This window comes from Siphateles boraxobius, unplaced genomic scaffold (assembly GCF_051911475.1).
Source record: "Siphateles boraxobius isolate OS27281-9 unplaced genomic scaffold, OSU_SipBor_1 14, whole genome shotgun sequence".
NCBI classification, from domain to species: domain Eukaryota; kingdom Metazoa; phylum Chordata; class Actinopteri; order Cypriniformes; family Leuciscidae; genus Siphateles; species Siphateles boraxobius.
In genome coordinates, this window is record NW_027508744.1 from 594,642 (window position 1) to 614,014 (window position 19,373).

The window sequence follows — 19,373 nt, forward strand, 5'->3', positions numbered from 1 at the left end:
GCTGGCATTTTGGGGGTATTTGCAAAACACATTTGTGATGCTTGCAAATGTAAAATTTTCACTTAAATGGCATTTAAACACATTTGGTCCGCAATCATTTATTCAGATCAAATTTTCCAAATGTTTACAACGGTTAATAAAGGTGTGCGTGTGAGACGAAAAATGGACCAACAGCGACGCTGCTGACATCATATAAGCAGACATCAGTTCAGGAGGCATCCGCCAATCAGACATCAGTTCAGACGGCATCCGCCAATCAGCGTGCGAGATAAAGCACGCGGAGCATGGAGTTACTTGATAGACACGCCAAATTGACCAATGAGCGGCCTGTTCACATCAGGCGGGGGCGGAACCTTGTGAATGGAGACGGGCAGGTATTAAAGTTTATCGGGGCATCAGTATCAGTGAGATCCCAGTGGAGCTCAGCGGTCTGTCATTATCACCCGCTCTTTACCTTTTGGCAACTTCTTTTTATACACTTTATTAAAACAGTCAGCAAGATGACGATCGTGGAGGCGAGCAGTCTGCTGATCGAGAAGACGGTTGAGAAGATGAGTGTGACGTCACTGCTTCTGGCCGCATCTGTGTTCACGCTCACACTGGCGTATCTCAGTAAACTCATGTTCAGAAAACAGCACGTGGAACATGAAGTAAGTGCATATTATTATATCAAAATGCAGTGCGAGATTTATTACTTTGTTGTGCATTCAGAATTTCTGTGTGGTGCAGTAATGTTTCCATAAGAGTGCTGTCTATTGTGTCATCTATAAAATGAATAAAAGCACGTCATCTATCTGTCTATTGCTCTTTTTATTCATTTGTTTATTTATCCATCATTTTGAATATTTATCAATTGATCTATCATTATATCTCTCTATTCATTGTTCTATCTATTTGTCTATTGATCCATCGTTCTATTATTCTATTAATTTCATTAATCTATTCATCGTTCAATCTATCCTTCCATCATTCTATCTCTCCATCGTTCCTTCCATGATTCTATCTCTCCATCGTTCTATCTATCCTTCTATCCCTTCTTCTATCTATCCTTCATTCCTTGCTTCTATCTATCCATCGTTTCTTCCATCATTCTATCTATCAGTCGTTCCTTCCTACTAACTATCCATCTATCCCTAGTTCTATCTAGCCTTCGTTCCTTCCTTCTGTCTATCCTTCCATCATTCTATCTATCAGTCATTCCTTCCTTCTATCTATCCATCTATCCCTCCTTCTATCTAGCCTTCGTTCCTTCCTTCTATCTATCCATCTATCCCTCCTTCTATCTATCCTTCGTTCCTTCCTTCGATCTATCCATCGTTTCTTCCATCATTCTATCTATCCGTCGTTCCTTCCTACTAACTATCCATCTATCCCTCCTTTTATCTATCCTTCGTTCCTTCCTTCGATCTATCCTTCGTTCCTTCCTTCTATCTATCCATCGTTTCTTCCATCATTCTATCTATCCGTCGTTCCTTCCTACTAACTATCCATCTATCCCTCCTTTTATCTATCCTTCGTTCCTTCCTTCTATCAATCCATCGTTTCTTCCATCATTCTATCTATCCTTCGTTCCTTCCTTCTATCTATCCATCGTTTCTTCCATCATTCTATCTATCCGTCGTTCCTTCCTTCTATCTATCCATCTATCCCTCCTTCTATCTATCCATCGTTCCTTCCTTCTATCTATCCATCTATCCTTCCATAATTCTATCTATCCGTCGTTCCTTCATTCTGCCTATCCTTCCATCATTCTATCTATCCTTCGTTCCTTCCTTCCTTCTATCTATCCATCTATCCTTCCATCATTCTATCCTTCCATCATTCTATCTATCCGTCGTTCCTTCCATCATTCTATCTATCCGTCGTTCCTTCCATCATTCTATCCTTCCATCATTCTATGTATCCGTCGTTCCTTCTATCTATCCTTCCATCATTCTATCTATCCGTCGTTCATTCCTTCTGTCTATCCATCTATCCTTCCATCATTCTATCTATCCATCTATCCTTCCATCAATCCATCTACCTGTCGTTCCTTCTTTCTATCTATCCTTCCATCAGTCCCGGCGCCAGGACAAACGACTTGGGGGGGCTTTTACAATTCTTAGGGGGGCTTGCGGGGGGGGGGGGGGGGGTACTGTTTCTCTCGTGCCCCATATTGAAAAAAAAAGATAATTATTTAGTGTTAAACTAGTTAACACTAATCTGCGGCGTGCTACGGATGTGACACGGCTACCGAAGCTCATCGCGCCCACTCTAGTCAATGCTTGTGTTTACACCATGGTTTACACCAACCGCGACCCGTAAATACAAAGTAAAAAAACACTGTACATTTTAAAATAAACACCCTGTAAGGACTCCCAATTGAATTGCACACCAATATCCTTGGTAGAAACCATAGACTGTAAGGTAGAAACCCAAAAATCAAGAAAAATCACATCGGACAGGCAAATCACATGGTCTCGCGCATCCAGTCGCGTTGCTTCTGAGATGGTCCTGGTGTGAGTTGGCACCGCGTGGAGGACGGAATAAAGTCTTGTCGGAGCCGTAATGCACTGCAGACCTGTGCAGTGTACAAAAGGGGTAAAGTAGAGAACAGTTCAGACGGTTCTCGTTTATAGTTATCTTATTCATAAATGTTTAGAAAAACCCTGCACGAACGCTCAGTCACATAATCATCATTCAGATCACCGCTAGGGGGGCTTGAGATCATCATAGGGGGGGGACGCCGGGCCTGCCTTCCATCATTCTATCTACCCGTCGTTCCTTCCATCATTCTATCCATCCATCCTTCCATCATTCTATCTACCCGTCGTTCCTTCCTTCTATCTATCCTTCCATCATTCTATCTATCCTTCGTTCCTTCCATCATTCTATCTACCCGTCGTTCCTTCCATCATTCTATCCATCCTACCATCATTCTATCTACCCGTCGTTCCTTCCTTCTATCTATCCTTCCATCATTCTATCTATCCGTCGTTCCTTCCTTCTGTCTATCCATCTATCCTTCCATCATTCTATCTACCCGTCGTTCCTTCCTTCTATCTATCCTTCCATCATTCTATCTATCCGTCGTTCCTTCCTTCTATCTATCCTTCCATCATTCTATCTATCCTTCGTTTCTTCCTTCTATCTATCCTTCCATCATTCTATCTACCCGTCGTTCCTTCCTTCTATCTATCCTTCCATCATTCTATCTATCCGTCGTTCCTTCCTTCTATCTATCCTTCCATCATTCTATCTACCCGTCGTTCCTTCCTTCTATCTATCCTTCCATCATTCTATCTATCCGTCGTTCCTTCCTTCTATCTATCCTTCCATCATTCTATCTACCTGTCGTTCCTTCCTTCTATCTATCCTTCCATCATTCTATCTATCCGTCGTTCCTTCCTTCTATCTATCCTTCCATCATTCTATCTACCCGTCGTTCCTTCCTTCTATCTATCCTTCCATCATTCTATCTACCCGTCGTTCCTTCCTTCTATCTATCCTTCCATCATTCTATCTATCCGTCGTTCCGTCCTTCTATCTATCCTTCCATCATTCTATCTACCCGTCGTTCCTTCCTTCTATCTATCCTTCCATCATTCTATCTACCCGTCGTTCCTTCCTTCTATCTATCCTTCCATCATTCTATCTATCCGTCGTTCCTTCCTTCTATCTATCCTTCCATCATTCTATCTATCCTTCGTTTCTTCCTTCTATCTATCCTTCCATCATTCTATCTATCCTTCGTTTCTTCCTTCTATCTATCCTTCCATCATTCTATCTACCCGTCGTTCCTTCCTTCTATCTATCCTTCCATCATTCTATCTATCCCTCGTTCCTTCCTTCTATCTATCCTTCCATCATTCTATCTACCCGTCGTTCCTTCCTTCTATCTATCCTTCCATCATTCTATCTACCCGTCGTTCCTTCCTTCTATCTATCCTTCCATCATTCTATCTACCCGTCGTTCCTTCCTTCTATCTATCCTTCCATCATTCTATCTATCCGTCGTTCCTTCCTTCTATCTATCCTTCCATCATTCTATCTACCCGTCGTTCCTTCCTTCTATCTATCCTTCCATCATTCTATCTATCCGTCGTTCCTTCCTTCTATCTATCCTTCCATCATTCTATCTACCCGTCGTTCCTTCCTTCTATCTATCCTTCCATCATTCTATCTATCCGTCGTTCCTTCCTTCTATCTATCCTTCCATCATTCTATCTATCCTTCGTTTCTTCCTTCTATCTATCCTTCCATCATTCTATCTATCCTTCGTTTCTTCCTTCTATCTATCCTTCCATCATTCTATCTACCCGTCGTTCCTTCCTTCTATCTATCCTTCCATCATTCTATCTATCCCTCGTTCCTTCCTTCTATCTATCCTTCCATCATTCTATCTACCCGTCGTTCCTTCCTTCTATCTATCCTTCCATCATTCTATCTACCCGTCGTTCCTTCCTTCTATCTATCCTTCCATCATTCTATCTACCCGTCGTTCCTTCCTTCTATCTATCCTTCCATCATTCTATCTATCCGTCGTTCCTTCCTTCTATCTATCCTTCCATCATTCTATCTACCCGTCGTTCCTTCCTTCTATCTATCCTTCCATCATTCTATCTATCCGTCGTTCCTTCCTTCTATCTATCCTTCCATCATTCTATCTATCCGTCGTTCCTTCCTTCTGTCCATCTATCCTTCCATCATTCTATCCGTCGTTCCTTCCATCTGTCCATCTATCCTTCCATCATTCTATCTACCCGTCGTTCCTTCCTTCTATCTATCCTTCCATCATTCTATCTACCCGTCGTTCCTTCCTTCTATCTATCCTTCCATCATTCTATCTATCCGTCGTTCCTTCCTTCTATCTATCCTTCCATCATTCTATCTATCCGTCGTTCCTTCCTTCTATCTATCCTTCCATCATTCTATCTATCCGTCGTTCCTTCCTTCTATCTATCCTTCCATCATTCTATCTATCCGTCGTTCCTTCCTTCTGTCCATCTATCCTTCCATCATTCTATCCGTCGTTCCTTCCATCTGTCCATCTATCCTTCCATCATTCTATCCGTCGTTCCTTCCATCATTCTATCTACCCGCCATTCCTTCCATCAATTTATCTATCACACATTGTTCCATCTATATTCTATCACAAATCGATCCGTCTATCTATCCCTTTCATTCCATCATTCCTTCTCTCTATCCTTCCATCACCCCATCCATCTCTTTCGTTCCATCTATCTATCCTTCCATCACCCCATCCATCTATCTATCCTTCCATCACCCTATCCATCTATCTATCCTTCAATCACCCCATCCATCTCTTTCGTTCCATCTATCTATCCTTCCATCGATCTATATATATATATATATATCCTTCCATCATCCATCGATCTATATATCTATCCTTCCATCATTCTATTTATCTATCCTTACATCATTCGTTCTATCTATCATTCCATCTATATACGTATATATCTATCCCACATATCATTCATGTCAGTTTCTCTCTTTTCCTCAGAAACTTCCTCCTCATATCCCGTCCAGTATTCCTTTCCTGGGTCACGCTGTGGCTTTCGGCAAGAGTCCGATCGAGTTCCTGGAGCAGGCGTACGAGAAGGTGAGTGTGAACACACACTCGTGTGAGCTCCAGGCTGGTTCTGAGATCTGATCTGATGTTGTTGTGTCTCAGTACGGGCCCGTGGTCAGCTTCACCATGGTGGGGAAAACCTTCACGTATCTCCTGGGCAGCGACGCGGCCGCGCTCATGTTCAACAGCAAGAACGAGGACCTGAACGCCGAGGACGTCTACGCGCGGCTCACCACACCCGTGTTCGGCAAGGGCGTCGCATACGACGTGCCCAATGCAGTAAGATCCAGCTTCACAGCAAACCCTGGGAATATCAGAGAACTTCAATGTGTGGATTGATGCGCTTTTTTATATTTCTATAGTCAATATAAAAATATATGTGTTTCACCAGCTAGAAATTACTATTTGTGTACAATCTAAAAATATTTTCAAATCCTTACTGTAAAAAATTACCGTGATTTTAACGGTAAAAAAATGCTACGGTGAAATACTGTCAATAGGCTAACAGAAAGTTTCCGTACTGTATACGGTCAATAACTGTGATAGATCTAACCATACATTTAATATAATTTTACAGTAAAATACAGTTAAATTTACAGTTTTTGGAAGTGAAAAAGAACAAGTAATTGTATAATTTACAGTGAAAAACCGTAATTTGACATTTCCCTGCGTGACACTTCACATTTGGTGTATTTTTTGTTGAAATAACTGTTTCTTCATAGTTTTTCCTACTCAGTTATATACCTTTTTGTTACATTTATTGTTGTTAAATTAATGCTTATTGCATTTTTTAAATTTCATGTTACCATGAAACAGTTTATGGAAAAGCTGTTTGTGATGAGCTCAGTGGTGGAAAGAGTACTGAAAAAACATACTCAAGTAAAAGTACCATTACATTCCAAAAAATGTAGTGTGAGTAGAGTAAAAAGTACTTGTCCAAAAAACTACTTGAGTAAGAGTAAAAAAGTAGCTTATTTAAAAGTACTCATGAGTAGTGAGTACTGAGCTGCGGATTCTACCCCTTATAATAAACACTGCACTACAATTTATAAATTAAAAAAAATTGCACATACTGTAATTCACATTATATTTTCTTCTTTGTCAGAAGGATTGAAGAATACATATCAATCCATCTTTTTAAAATGCATCAAATCAGTACACTCATCACCGTTTAAATCATATTATTTTGGGGGGGAAAAGCATTTAAAATTAGGCAAAAAGAAACTGGGCCTGAGCATGCTATTGTTGCACATAAAATATCAATATTCATAACTGCAAAGAATTCAAAAACCTTTAGAAACTCATATGATAGTTCAGCATCACACACCATGAGATGGGTTAAATAGAGAGATTAAAAAATACCCAATTTCTCTCCAAAACGGTACCAATGTTAGTGTTTTGATAAATGAGAATCACTAATATTATCAGATTACCTCACCTAATGCACTGAAAAAGGCTAAGATAGTGAGCTAACACTAATTACACACTTTAATTCCATGATATTAAATATGTTACAATTTAAACGTAAGTGCACGTAAGTGTAATTTAAACGTAAGTGCATAATGTGATTGTGAAGTAAATGGGAGCGGGAATTCACCGCATTATGAACTCGTCACGCAATACCCCCAACCTCAGACCAAATGTTAGTCCATTTAGACAGGCCAGCCTATATAAATATCATAAGCAGAAATGTGAAATGTACCTTTAGCATATTAGAGGAAGACGCTGATATCTGGATTGAATTGATGCGTGAAGAATGCACTTCCACAGCAGTCACGAGTAACAGCAGGAATAGGCGGTTAAAGTTTTCTATGCTTAATTTGATTTGATGACAGTCACAAGACCGCTTACTCAATCCAATCACGTTGATGGATAAAAATAAAATGAAATTAGGCTAAAACAAGCATATGTAACGAGTAACGACCACAAACGGAAGGAAAATAGCGGAGAAAAAGTACCGATACATCACTTAAAATGTACTCAAGTAAAAGTAAAATTACACAATTTTTAAACTACTCAAAAAAGTACAATTTCTGAAAAAAACTACTTAATTACAGTAACGTGAGTATTTATTTTATTGGTTACTTCACACCCCTGGCTTTGATTGATCATGTGACTCTCATCTCCGCTGTGATTGGTGGTTGTCAGTGTATTACAATGGTATAAAACAAATATTAGCACTTCAATAGATCAGTAAATATTTCATTATCTGATATAATGTTAAAGTTTTTAAATTTAAGTCTGTAAAACCTAAAATGTTAGTTTAGGTTTACTAGTTCCTGTTACTGAAAACATTGAAGTCGTTTTGAGCTGCAAACTGCTACATTTCTCTTTCATTCATTGTTGATGTGATTGTGTTTGTAAATTCAGTTATTTCTGGAGCAGAAGAAAATGCTGAAGACCGGACTGAACATTGCACAGTTCAAACAACACATCGAAATAATCGAAGAAGAAACCAAAGATTATTTCAAGCGATGGGGAGACAGTGGGGAGAAAAGTAAGGAGACAGAAACATAATAAATACATCAGTTACTTTTCCTGAAGCATCTATTAAATGTTTAGTGTGTAATGTTGCTGTTTGATCATGAGAAAGCTCCAGTTCTTCTCTATATCAGTGTCAGTGTTTCTGAACTCCTGAAACGCCTCCATTGTAGTCTTGAGTTTCTTCCGGGAATGAACACGTCACAATATTCCTCATTATAATAATTAATATGCAGAATAAAGGGGCGGGGCCTGGGTGAGTTAGTCAGTAGTGTGTTAAACTGGCGGTTATGGTAAGGGGCGGGACTTTCCCAAACACACTCGCTTGAAGCGCTTGACCAATCACAACACAATGATCCAGCCGACCAATCAGAGCACAGTGTGCTTTTCAGAAGGAGGGGCTTCATAGAGACAGGAAGTAAACAGAGCGTTACTGACAGACTGGGAAGAGAGGAGCCGCAACAATGGAGAATATGAGGAAAATAATCAACATTCAAGCAGGAAAACCTGTTCTAGTAGAGCCTGAAAACAAGATTTTGTCAAGAGCAGAATAGGTCCTCTTTAAGAAAAATAAACACCCAAACAGGAATAGGAGACAGTACTTATAAAGTGTTAAACGCTCTGTCCTCAGATCTGTTCGAGGCGTTATCCGAGCTGATCATCCTGACGGCCAGTCGCTGTCTTCACGGCTCTGAGATCCGGGACATGTTGGACGAGCGAGTCGCTCAACTCTACGCCGATCTGGACGGAGGATTCACACACGAGGCCTGGCTTCTGCCCGGGTGGCTGCCTCTGCCCAGCTTCAGGTACACACACACACACACGAGGCCTGGCTTCTGCCCGGGTGGCTGCCTCTGCCCAGCTTCAGGTACACACACACACACACGAGGCCTGGCTTCTGCCCGGGTGGCTGCCTCTGCCCAGCTTCAGGTACACACACACACACACGAGGCCTGGCTTCTGCCCGGGTGGCAGCCTCTGCCCAGCTTCAGGTACACACACACAGTGCTTTAAGTGGGCCGGTACGCGCCGGTACTCAGTACCGCCACTTCCAAATATAGCTCTTGAGCGTACCGCCACCTCTCCGTGCACCCAGAACGTGCTTTTAGCGTACCAGTACGCTCATTTGCACATCTGTTTTAATCATTTGGCTGCGCTGCCACTTTTCATAGCGCCCTTCACAATGCACGCTTCCTAATTCGTCCCACCGAGAGCAGAGACTACATTACCCATACACCCTTGAGTTTTACAAGTGAAAAGCGCATGCGTCGCTTCTGCCGCTGTCAGTGTCAACCAACGTGGTCCCGAGAGGGGGACATTCTCAAACGCTTAACGTGAAAAACGCTTAACGTGGCTTACTGTACTAAGACAGTGATATTAAAAGACCAAACTCAGTACACATCATGTATAAAAAAATTAGTTCTGAGTTCGTCTTTTAATATCACTGTCTTAGTGCAGTAAGCCACGTTAAGCGTTTTTCACGTTAAGCGTTTTAGAATGTCCAGAGGGAGTGTGAAACACGCAACCATAGCTGCTCGGTTAAAATACAAATACAATGAACACCATGGTTATTATGTTTTATAATTTATTTTATGTACGTTTTGTTCAACATTTTTCCAATACCCTTTTGCACATTTTATTTATGTTCAGTAGCTCTTTCTAGCTCAAGCAGATCCATAAACTAATAAAAGGATTTATTATTTTTCTTTTATAAGGTCGTCTGTTGACTGCTGTATATAAAAGTCAGCAAAAAAAATAAAAAAATAATAATAATAATAATAGAGTACCGGCACCTCTTTTGGGCCACTTAAAGCACTGCGCGCGCACACACACACACACACACATCACACACGCGAGGCCTGGCTTATGCCTGGGTGGCTGCCTCTGCCCAGCTTCAGGTACACACACACACACACACACACACACATCACACACGCGAGGCCTGGCTTATGCCTGGGTGGCTGCCTCTGCCCAGCTTCAGGTACACACACACACACACACACACACACACACACACACACACACACGAGGCCTGGCTTCTTCCCAGCTTCAGGTACACACACACACACACACGAGGCCTGGCTTCTTCCCAGCTTCAGGTACACACACACACACACACAAGGCCTGCCTCTGCCCAGCTTCAGGTATACACACACACACACACACACACACACACACACACACACGAGGCCTGGCTTCTTCCCAGCTTCAGGTACACACACACACACACGAGGCCTGGCTTCTGCCCAGCTTCAGACGTTCACGTGACGTTGTGTTTCTGCTGTGTTTATTAGGCGGCGGGATCAGGCACACTTAGAGATCAAGAAAATCTTCTATAACGTCATCAAGAAGCGGAGAGAAGCCCAAGAGAAGAACGACGACATCCTGCAGACGCTCATAGACGCCACATACAAGTATGTCACCATCACTCACACACACACACACACACACACTCACACACACTGAGAAATCACTGACCATTTAAACCCTAATCACACAGTTTACAGCAGGGTAATTATTAATAATTTATAGTAATATTATAATTATATATATATATATATATATATATATATACACACAATGAATATAAAGTAATATCAAATATAATATTAAATACAATTATTTATTATTCTAAAATAAAAATAAATTATATATTTTTTAATTTATAATAAATCATGTTAATGTTGTGCACACACTTGTTTATACTGTAAGGGAACATATATATTACAAATATATATACAAATATAATTAAACTTAAAAATAATAATTATAAAATTAATGAAATTATAAAATCATATAATGTATTCTATTATTACATTTTATAATTCTAAAGATTATTGTAATTACTTTTTAATATAAAAAAATCTAATATTCATAAAGATATAAACATTTAATTGACTTAACACTCATTTCCATGTTGCACACACACACAAACATGTTGCACACACACACAAACATGTTGCACACAGACACAAACACACTCCATCTTTGAGTTTTGGGTTTTAAAATCCACCGGTCAGGACTCAAAAATCTGTTTAAAAACACTTTAGTGAACTAAACACCCACGAACACACTGCAATCCTGTGGTGAATCTGTGAACACAAGCAAATGATTACACAGGAAGTGAGTGTGAATGTAATCCTGCAGAGACGGGCGTCCCCTGAGTGACGATGAGATCGCCGGGATGCTGATTGGCCTGTTGCTGGCGGGTCAGCACACGTCCTCCACCACCAGCGCATGGATGGGCTTCTTCCTGGCGCGGGACAGAGCGATGCAGGAACGCTGTTATAACGAGCAGAAAAGTGTGTGTGGAGAAGACCTTCCTCCTCTACACTACGACCAGGTGATTTCTCCTTTAGTGCCGTCACTCATCAGCGCTGACCAAACCTCGAACACTTCAGAGTCAGCGCTGGAACGATACACCAAACACACCATTTCATTACTAACCTCGATTGTTTTTTTGGGGGGGGGGGGGGGGGGGGGTTGTTAGAGGAGAGGGAAAAAAAGAGATTTTGATGGAAAAAATATATTTTTATTAAATAACATTTGAAAAACCTACAGGTAAATCTTCTATAAATATGTGTGAGTCTTCATTTTCTTTTGTGTGCCTACTCCAGGTCTTGTTAAAACTCATGATATGTTTTAGGGCTGCAACTAACGATTATTTTGATAATCGATTAATCGGACGATTATTTTTTCGATTAATCGATTAATCGGATAGAAATTAAATTAGATTTTTTTTTATTATAACTAAATAAAACCGTAAATCAGGGTATTTATGTGTAAAAGTGTACTTTAAAAAGTGCAAAAGCCACACATTGAGTTTTACTAATATCAATATTTGCATTGTTTTTAATGATAATTGCTGATGGCAAGTTGACAAACATGATTATTGTTAAAAAAATGATATCCAACATATTATGTTTTAACACAATTTTTGTTAAAACAAATTTACACAGACATGTTGTTCAGATGTGAATATCTGAACTAAAAACAAACTAAAAACATCTAAAATATATAATTCATTTAATTTTTATTTAAAATTAATTATATATAAGGAATATAAGGATAAAATATAATATATATTATATATAATATATAAAAGAATAATATAAGGATAAATTGATTAAATAAATATAGAAAGACTAGAAACAATTGTGTGAATGTAGAGCCGCAGTAGATCGCGTTTGAAAAACAATTAAAACTTAGTAGACAAATGCTATAAAAAGAGAACGGAATGGAGGTAACGTTACCCAGCAAGCTAACAGGCTTGAGTAAAGGACAGGAGAAATTATGCATTAGTGCACAAGCATTCGCTGAAAACACTGAGTACAGTGACTAAAAAACAATATTTTACTGCTGCTGTTATTAACTGCCTTTATATTTAGTGCTTCGCTTTGTAAAGACCGTTTTAATTTAACCTATTTCTGCGGTAGCGCTATTTTAATCCATCACTTACGTTGCGAGCGAACTGATTGCGCAACCTGATGCTCGAGACAAAATACAGACATCCCGGAAGTCCCGGGAGTCTCCCGCATATTGATTGCGGCTCCCTGATGCCCGCGAATTAGTTCAAACTCTCGAAATCTAGAGCGCGCAAGCAAGAGCGCGCAAGCGAGACAGAAGAGACTGCTCCAAACCGTGTAGCGCGCGCGCTCGGCAGAGCGCCTGAGGGAGAGAGACCTTGCGTGTGTGTGCGTACCAGTAAACGCTCCCCGTGACGTAAGCAGACCAACTAATCGATAATGACATTCGTTGACAACGATTTTCATAATCGATTATAATCGATTTTATCGATTAGTTGTTGCAGCCCTAATATGTTTATTCTAATAGTGTCAAAATCTAGTATACATTTCACAATATAATCATGGGTAATAATCGTGGTGGTCTATTATGCACAATATGACCGGAAACAACTGATAGGCGTCATGTGATGAACAACACACACATCAGAACTAGGGCTGTGCGATCATGATATGTTTCATATCGTTCGGTATCGTTAATTATTGACATTTCTTATGACTTTTTTTTTTTAGAGTTAAGTAGAAAAGTTTGAATTTAAACAGTTTCGAATTAAACAATTGTTTTTTGCAAGTGTGCAAGTCGTCATTCTCTGTGATAGTCACCGAGATAAATGACCCAAAAAAACACCAACATCATTGTGGTTAGCCTTGCACAGGCAGACAACACTAATCGTGTCACAATCTAGTCTATACTTCACAACGGTCTGACAGGAAAGACCGGAAACGACTGATAGGAACAAAACAAGCATCAGATATAAGCATGTTTGTCAGTTCAAACGTGGGATTCGGTTCAGAATTATGCAACTAACAACAGGTAAACAGTAAAATCCTATATCAGTGTTAAATATCCCCTGGAATCAGGGTTATTTAGGGCTTCCGACACATTTTCAATAAATAAAAAAATACAAATTCCATACTTGTAGATTTTTTTAGACCACATTTATCATAAATAAACCATAATTAAATTATATATACAGCATTATATGTTTGTATATAGTGCAGTAATCTCTAAATATAAATATTTTTTTGTTTTTCTCGCAGTGATAACATGTGATAACTTTTTACACACACGTTGGTTTTAGTGAAGTTCAAAAGAGATTTGCTTTTGGTAACGACAGAGTTTTGCATAATGAAAATGTGCACCTTGAATTCATTCAGCGGTGTCCGACGCTGCTTATTAATCGATTTATTAATCAGTTTAGTAATCAATAAATGATCGCTGAACTAAAACAAAACATATTTAATCAATTTGATTAATCGTTTTAATCCGTTTGCATGAATGATTCAATGGCTCACTCATAAAGACTTCACTTTCATTACGGGATGAATCTGCGTTTTTGAACAAATCTCTTGAGTGAATGATTCAATGACAAATACACATTTTTATAACAGTCACTTGTCGCCACCTACTGGTGTAACAATGTAATCGATACAATCTTTATTTGATGCATCGAGTTTCTTTCAAAAGGTGATTTGCTCTATTTTAATCACTACCGTAATCATCAGTGTTTATATCTGAACTATAAGCTTTTGCTGATCATGTGACGGCCAGCCGACTGGTGCATCTAAAGAACTCTGGAAAACAATAATTTCGAGTTTAAAAGCATGCTCATCATCATATAAGAGAAGTATTCAAGTAGCTGTACAGTATGCATTCATTCTATTTTGAATGCATTTTTGAATAAATTGACCCAGATGGATATTAAGAGCTGTTGTGGTCTGTGCCGCAGCTGAAAGACTTGAGTTTGCTGGACAACTGTCTGAAGGAGACGCTGCGACTGCGACCCCCGATAATGACCATGATGAGGATGGCCAGGACGCCTCAGGTACGAGCATACACCAAAAGTGGCTGCATTACTGATATTCAGGGTTTGAAATTAACACCCGCCAAATGTGGGTGAAATGCTCAGCTGTTGGGTTACGCTGTCAAATCACGAGCCAATTTTGCGGTTTACTTATTATCTTTACTCAGTTTGCTGGGGAAGTTTGTGTAAGACAAATCTGCACAGATTTAGTGAAAATACTCGTGAGTCATCATGATATATTAAATACAGCGCATTGCACAGAATCTGCTCATATCTGGCTTGCTTGAACACACACACACACACACACACACACACACACGTCACTACGCAACAAATAACGGTGCACTTGTTCATTTGCATTGAAGCAAAAGTGAAGATTAAAAAGCATTCGGTTAATAGAAAAGACATTGTTATTTTCCAACATCCCACATTTTCTGATGCTCTTTGTACTGTATTGATCTGCCTAAAACACATTTTTGGTGAAAAGGATGAAAGAGGAAGAGAGGAGATGCTGGATCACAGGATTTTATTTGAATAACAAAATGAATGTATGAAATCCAAATTTTATAATATATATATATATATATATAAAATGTGATGTAGTTAATCTTTTTTAGTTTTTTTTTTGGCTAGTAGAAGTTCTGAACGGCCGGTCACTTAAAAATTTAGTAGCCAAATTGGCCGGTGAGTGAGAAAGTTCATTTCAAACCCTGCTGGTATTAAAGGGCACCTATTATGCCATTTAAAATGTTCCTAATATTGTTTTGGGAGTCCCCAACAACAGTTTTACATGCATGCAATGACAAAAAACACTTTCGTTGTCTTATAATATGCATTTATTTTTAATAAAACTCCCAAATGATTCGTTCAACGACTCATTTTTCCAAACCCCTCCTTTGCGTGACGCTAATCTGCGGTGACTGGTCAGATGACCCAATCAGTTATTGTTTGCGTTAGCCCAACGCATAAACATATTGATAAAGCACTGCTGTACTACAAGTTATTGCTCTATTCTTTATGACAACGACAAACATTTCACATATTTAAAAAAAAAAAATTGACAATTGGAGACCTGAAAGCTGCGCTGAGCGTAACTTACACAACACACACAAATACTTATTGAGCATGCTACAAAACACATAAAAGCAACAATTATTAATAGTACTTACAGGTTGTGATTCGGAGGAGGAAGCTGATCTAAATAAACTTGGTACTGGACCTTCCTTCAGTATCAACCGGCTCGCGAATCCACACTTGAAAGCATTTATGTTTGTAAAGCACACGTCATTAGAATAACGCGAACACAGCACAAGGTTCGCCCTATACTTGTGTGGTATAGTTGTATATATGAACTGTAGACACTTAGTCTTCAAATGCTCCTCCCTGGGCAGTGAAAAAGAACACAGAGTCTTGTTGTCGACATGATGTTTTCAAGTTTTCCCTGGTGTCTGCGCGCGCAATGAGTGGGCGTGTCTTATTCAAATAAATTGTCAAGTTGACGTCATCTAGATAGAGAAAAAGCATCGTTCGTCTATCGATTCATATCAGCGACTCAGAGTCGACTCTTACTTTTGAGAGACAATAACTTTGTATACGGTGAACTTTCATATTTAAAACTTTGCAGGATGTTTTCGTTCACTTAGATCTATGTTACACACTACATGAAAGGTCATTTTCAAAATTCCATAATAGGTGCCCTTTAAAGGCATAAACTGCTTTGGACTGACCGGCATGTTTCTGCTTCCTCACCAGAGAGTCGGGGAATACATCATCCCGCCGGGACACCAGGTGTGTGTGTCTCCTACAGTGAACCACCGTCTTCGGGACACTTGGGAAGAGCGTGAGGAGTTTAACCCGGACCGATACCTAAACGACAACCCTGCAGCCGGAGAGAAGTTCGCTTACATCCCGTTTGGAGCAGGTGAGAGAACTAGCGGGTCGTTTAAAGGGGTTCAGGCCTCATGAACTGGAAACACAAACACGCAAAGCGCTCGCACAGAAAGCTGCCAGTAATTCAGACAAATTGAGGTCTTTTCGTGGTTTATTGTGCATAAATGCATGCCAAAATGCACCTTCAAAAACATCCCGTTTGGAGCAGGTGAGATAAAGCGGGTTTGAACGGACAGGCCGTTTAATCCTCTTCTTTCCCTCGTGGGTCAAAATGACCCGAAGCCCTAAAATTACACTTCATTTCTTTTTTTGTCCAGAAAGCTGATTTTATTTAATCTTTTAATGCAGTTTTTTTGGATGTAAGGCTGGAAGCTTACGCTGCTATTTTGAACCAATAATCGGAACAAAAGGCAGTTGAAGAATGACGTGTATCGATCAAATATTTATCTGACCCCAATATAATTAATCTCCATTAAAGTTGTTATTCTTTAACCTCTTTTCTTTAAAGGTAAAGGTCTTTTTTAGAAATGATAGGAAAACATAGGATTTAACCTGAACGTTTAGATAACAAAAGTTATAATCACTTTAGCTTTCAACATCATCAGTGATGAAGGAAAGATGTTCAAAGCCTTTAAAACAGGCACAGTTATTTATTAAGTCACATGTTTAGATCAACAGTTACCGTTCCTTCCTATACCCTGACCAAAGCATTGTTATTAAGCATGAGTGTAATACCAACACAGAAACCGACCGACGGGAAACCGAAAGATGCAAATGTGTGGTGATCACGAGGGGGTGAAGAACGTCAACATGTTCTCCTCAATATATGTTTAACCAATAGTACCTAGATTGTACGTTAGGATACTTTAATATCTCTATCAAGTTCACCACCATTCATTTCAGTGTATAAGCGGTCAGATGAGCTTATACAAGAGCTTATACACCAAACATGGCATAGTTACATATTAGAACACACTAGTAAATAAACAGTATGTAGTTGAAAGCAACATTGAGGTGCAAATGACTCTCTCGACAGAACCGTCCTGTGCATGTTGATGAAACCCTTGCACTAGATAGGCTTTAGCAGACTGTGATGACGAAGGCCTTTGTGCCACATTTAATTCACATGTATACCTTTAACCCTAAAACAGGCAACGTGACTCACGAGACGCATCGTTTTTATTGTCTTTTTGGGGGGCATAAGAACGAGTTTTTTCATCAAATCCTTTTATCACTTATGACAGCCTGGTCTGTCTTGAGTATGCTGGTCACATTTGCTTCAAATTCTTTGTGATCAATTAGTCAGCCTGACCTAAATCCAACATGGCTGCCAGTGGTGCAGAACATTCAGATTTTGAGATAAGTAAATATATATTAAACCTACTTTTCTTCTGAAAAACAAAACAAAACCTAAATTGTCTTAAGGTACTGAAGGAGAAAATTAAGTAATGTGTTGTTCATGTTGTTATTTAGCACGTTTGGAAATGTATGTAACTCCTGAGACACGTTGCCTGTTTAGGGTATAAAAAATGGATTAAACTAGCTCCATTTAAAATGCACTATTCAAACTTAAATTATTGTAATTCAAGAATGCTTTGGAATGTAGACCTAAGTTTGGTCTTGTTTTAAAGAAAACAGGCAGCAGATTATTGTTGAAGTGAAAGCACTTCAAAAAAATGAAAGTTCGAAAAAGTTTAAATTTACAGTAAATCAAATATACTGTACTTAATATTTTCTCTTTTTTATAAAATATGTATTTTACTAAATATTTTTTACTATAAAATCAAAGCCATATACCTAACCAAGTTGTGTTTCGAATTTAAAGTTGATATCACAAAAATTGAAGTTCCCATGAGATTTTGTTTAGGCGTAATACTAAAAGTAGCCAACGGGTGACTTACATTCTATTGAATTTAATTGTATGCATTCTGCCATAAATTAATACATTTCTGTCCAAATATCACGTCTGTCACAAAATATGGAACCTTGAGACTCAGACCTTTCTGACAATACGTGTTTTGTCAAGATTAGCAAAGGTTTTGATCATAAATTATGAAACATGACGCTGCCCAAAAGGGGAGGACCCCGATAAAAGAATTTAGAGAGCCGTTTCTATGGTAACGCAACGCCAAAACGGGTTTCACGGGCTGAATCTTGAGTTCGCAAGCTTTCGAATGATATATCATTTGTCAACATTAGATCAGGTGAAGTATGGGATATAATTGTTTTAAACATGCAGTGGCAGTAACAGTTTCAAAATTACAGTATCAAAATTTAAAAAATTTATTTATATATATATGAAATTATTTTTTGCTTAGCATTTTCCACTCTTGCCTGTTTAAGGGTTAAAAGGCTTTTTGAAGTACTAGTTCTGCCCATATTTGCTCAGCCCTACATTGGATAATTAGTTTTTGTACCTTTAAGTTACTAGGTTTGATCAATAAATAATAAATAAATAGTAATTTGAGCACATTTCACACATAACCCCTAATTTAGTTCAGCTCAAAATATCTTACATCGAGAGTCTTTGCCGACCTCTTGTGGAAATTAATGATGTAACATGATATTTCATGACTCTTGATGATATAAGCCTAGTTAAGGTTTGATGTGAAATGTGTTTTTCTGTCATTAATTAACAGTAAAACCTTTAATAAGGCACGACTGAGATGTTAATAAATACTTGTGGTGTTTCCTGGTTGATCTTTTACAGGTCGTCATCGTTGCATTGGAGAAAATTTCGCCTACGTGCAGATAAAAACAATCTGGTCGACGTTGCTGAGACTGTACAGCTTTGATCTGGTAGACGGACAATTTCCTGCTGTGAACTACACGACCATGATTCACACACCGCACAACCCCGTCATCAGATACACACGGAGGAACACACAACCACAGCACTGATCAGTTCTTCAGTTCTCACTGCAAACGTTGAGTTGGTTAGCGTGGATCAAATTCTGCATGTTGACTGATTTAATCTGCCGTCTCTTACTCACATCTTAAACATTTTGTGTTTTTTATTTAATAAAACAAAATTAAAATAAAATTTCTTTATTTTACCCAAAGTGAACTGCATTGCCCTTTACTCAGTGTCGCACTTTCAGA

General features: G+C 39.0%; 1 protein-coding gene across 1 annotated transcript; it reads left to right on the forward strand.

The window, feature by feature from the left end:
• Window positions 1-344: 344 nt before the first annotated feature.
• On the forward strand, window positions 345-19,333 carry cyp51 (cytochrome P450, family 51). Its single transcript, XM_077230183.1, has 10 exons — window positions 345-650; window positions 5,504-5,602; window positions 5,675-5,851; window positions 7,943-8,069; window positions 8,685-8,859; window positions 10,348-10,467; window positions 11,201-11,396; window positions 14,307-14,402; window positions 16,134-16,302; window positions 18,982-19,333. The coding sequence occupies exons 1-10, from the start codon at window positions 501-503 to the stop codon at window positions 19,170-19,172; spliced, it is 1,500 nt and encodes a 499-aa protein (XP_077086298.1). The 5' UTR covers window positions 345-500; the 3' UTR covers window positions 19,173-19,333.
• Window positions 19,334-19,373: the final 40 nt, after the last annotated feature.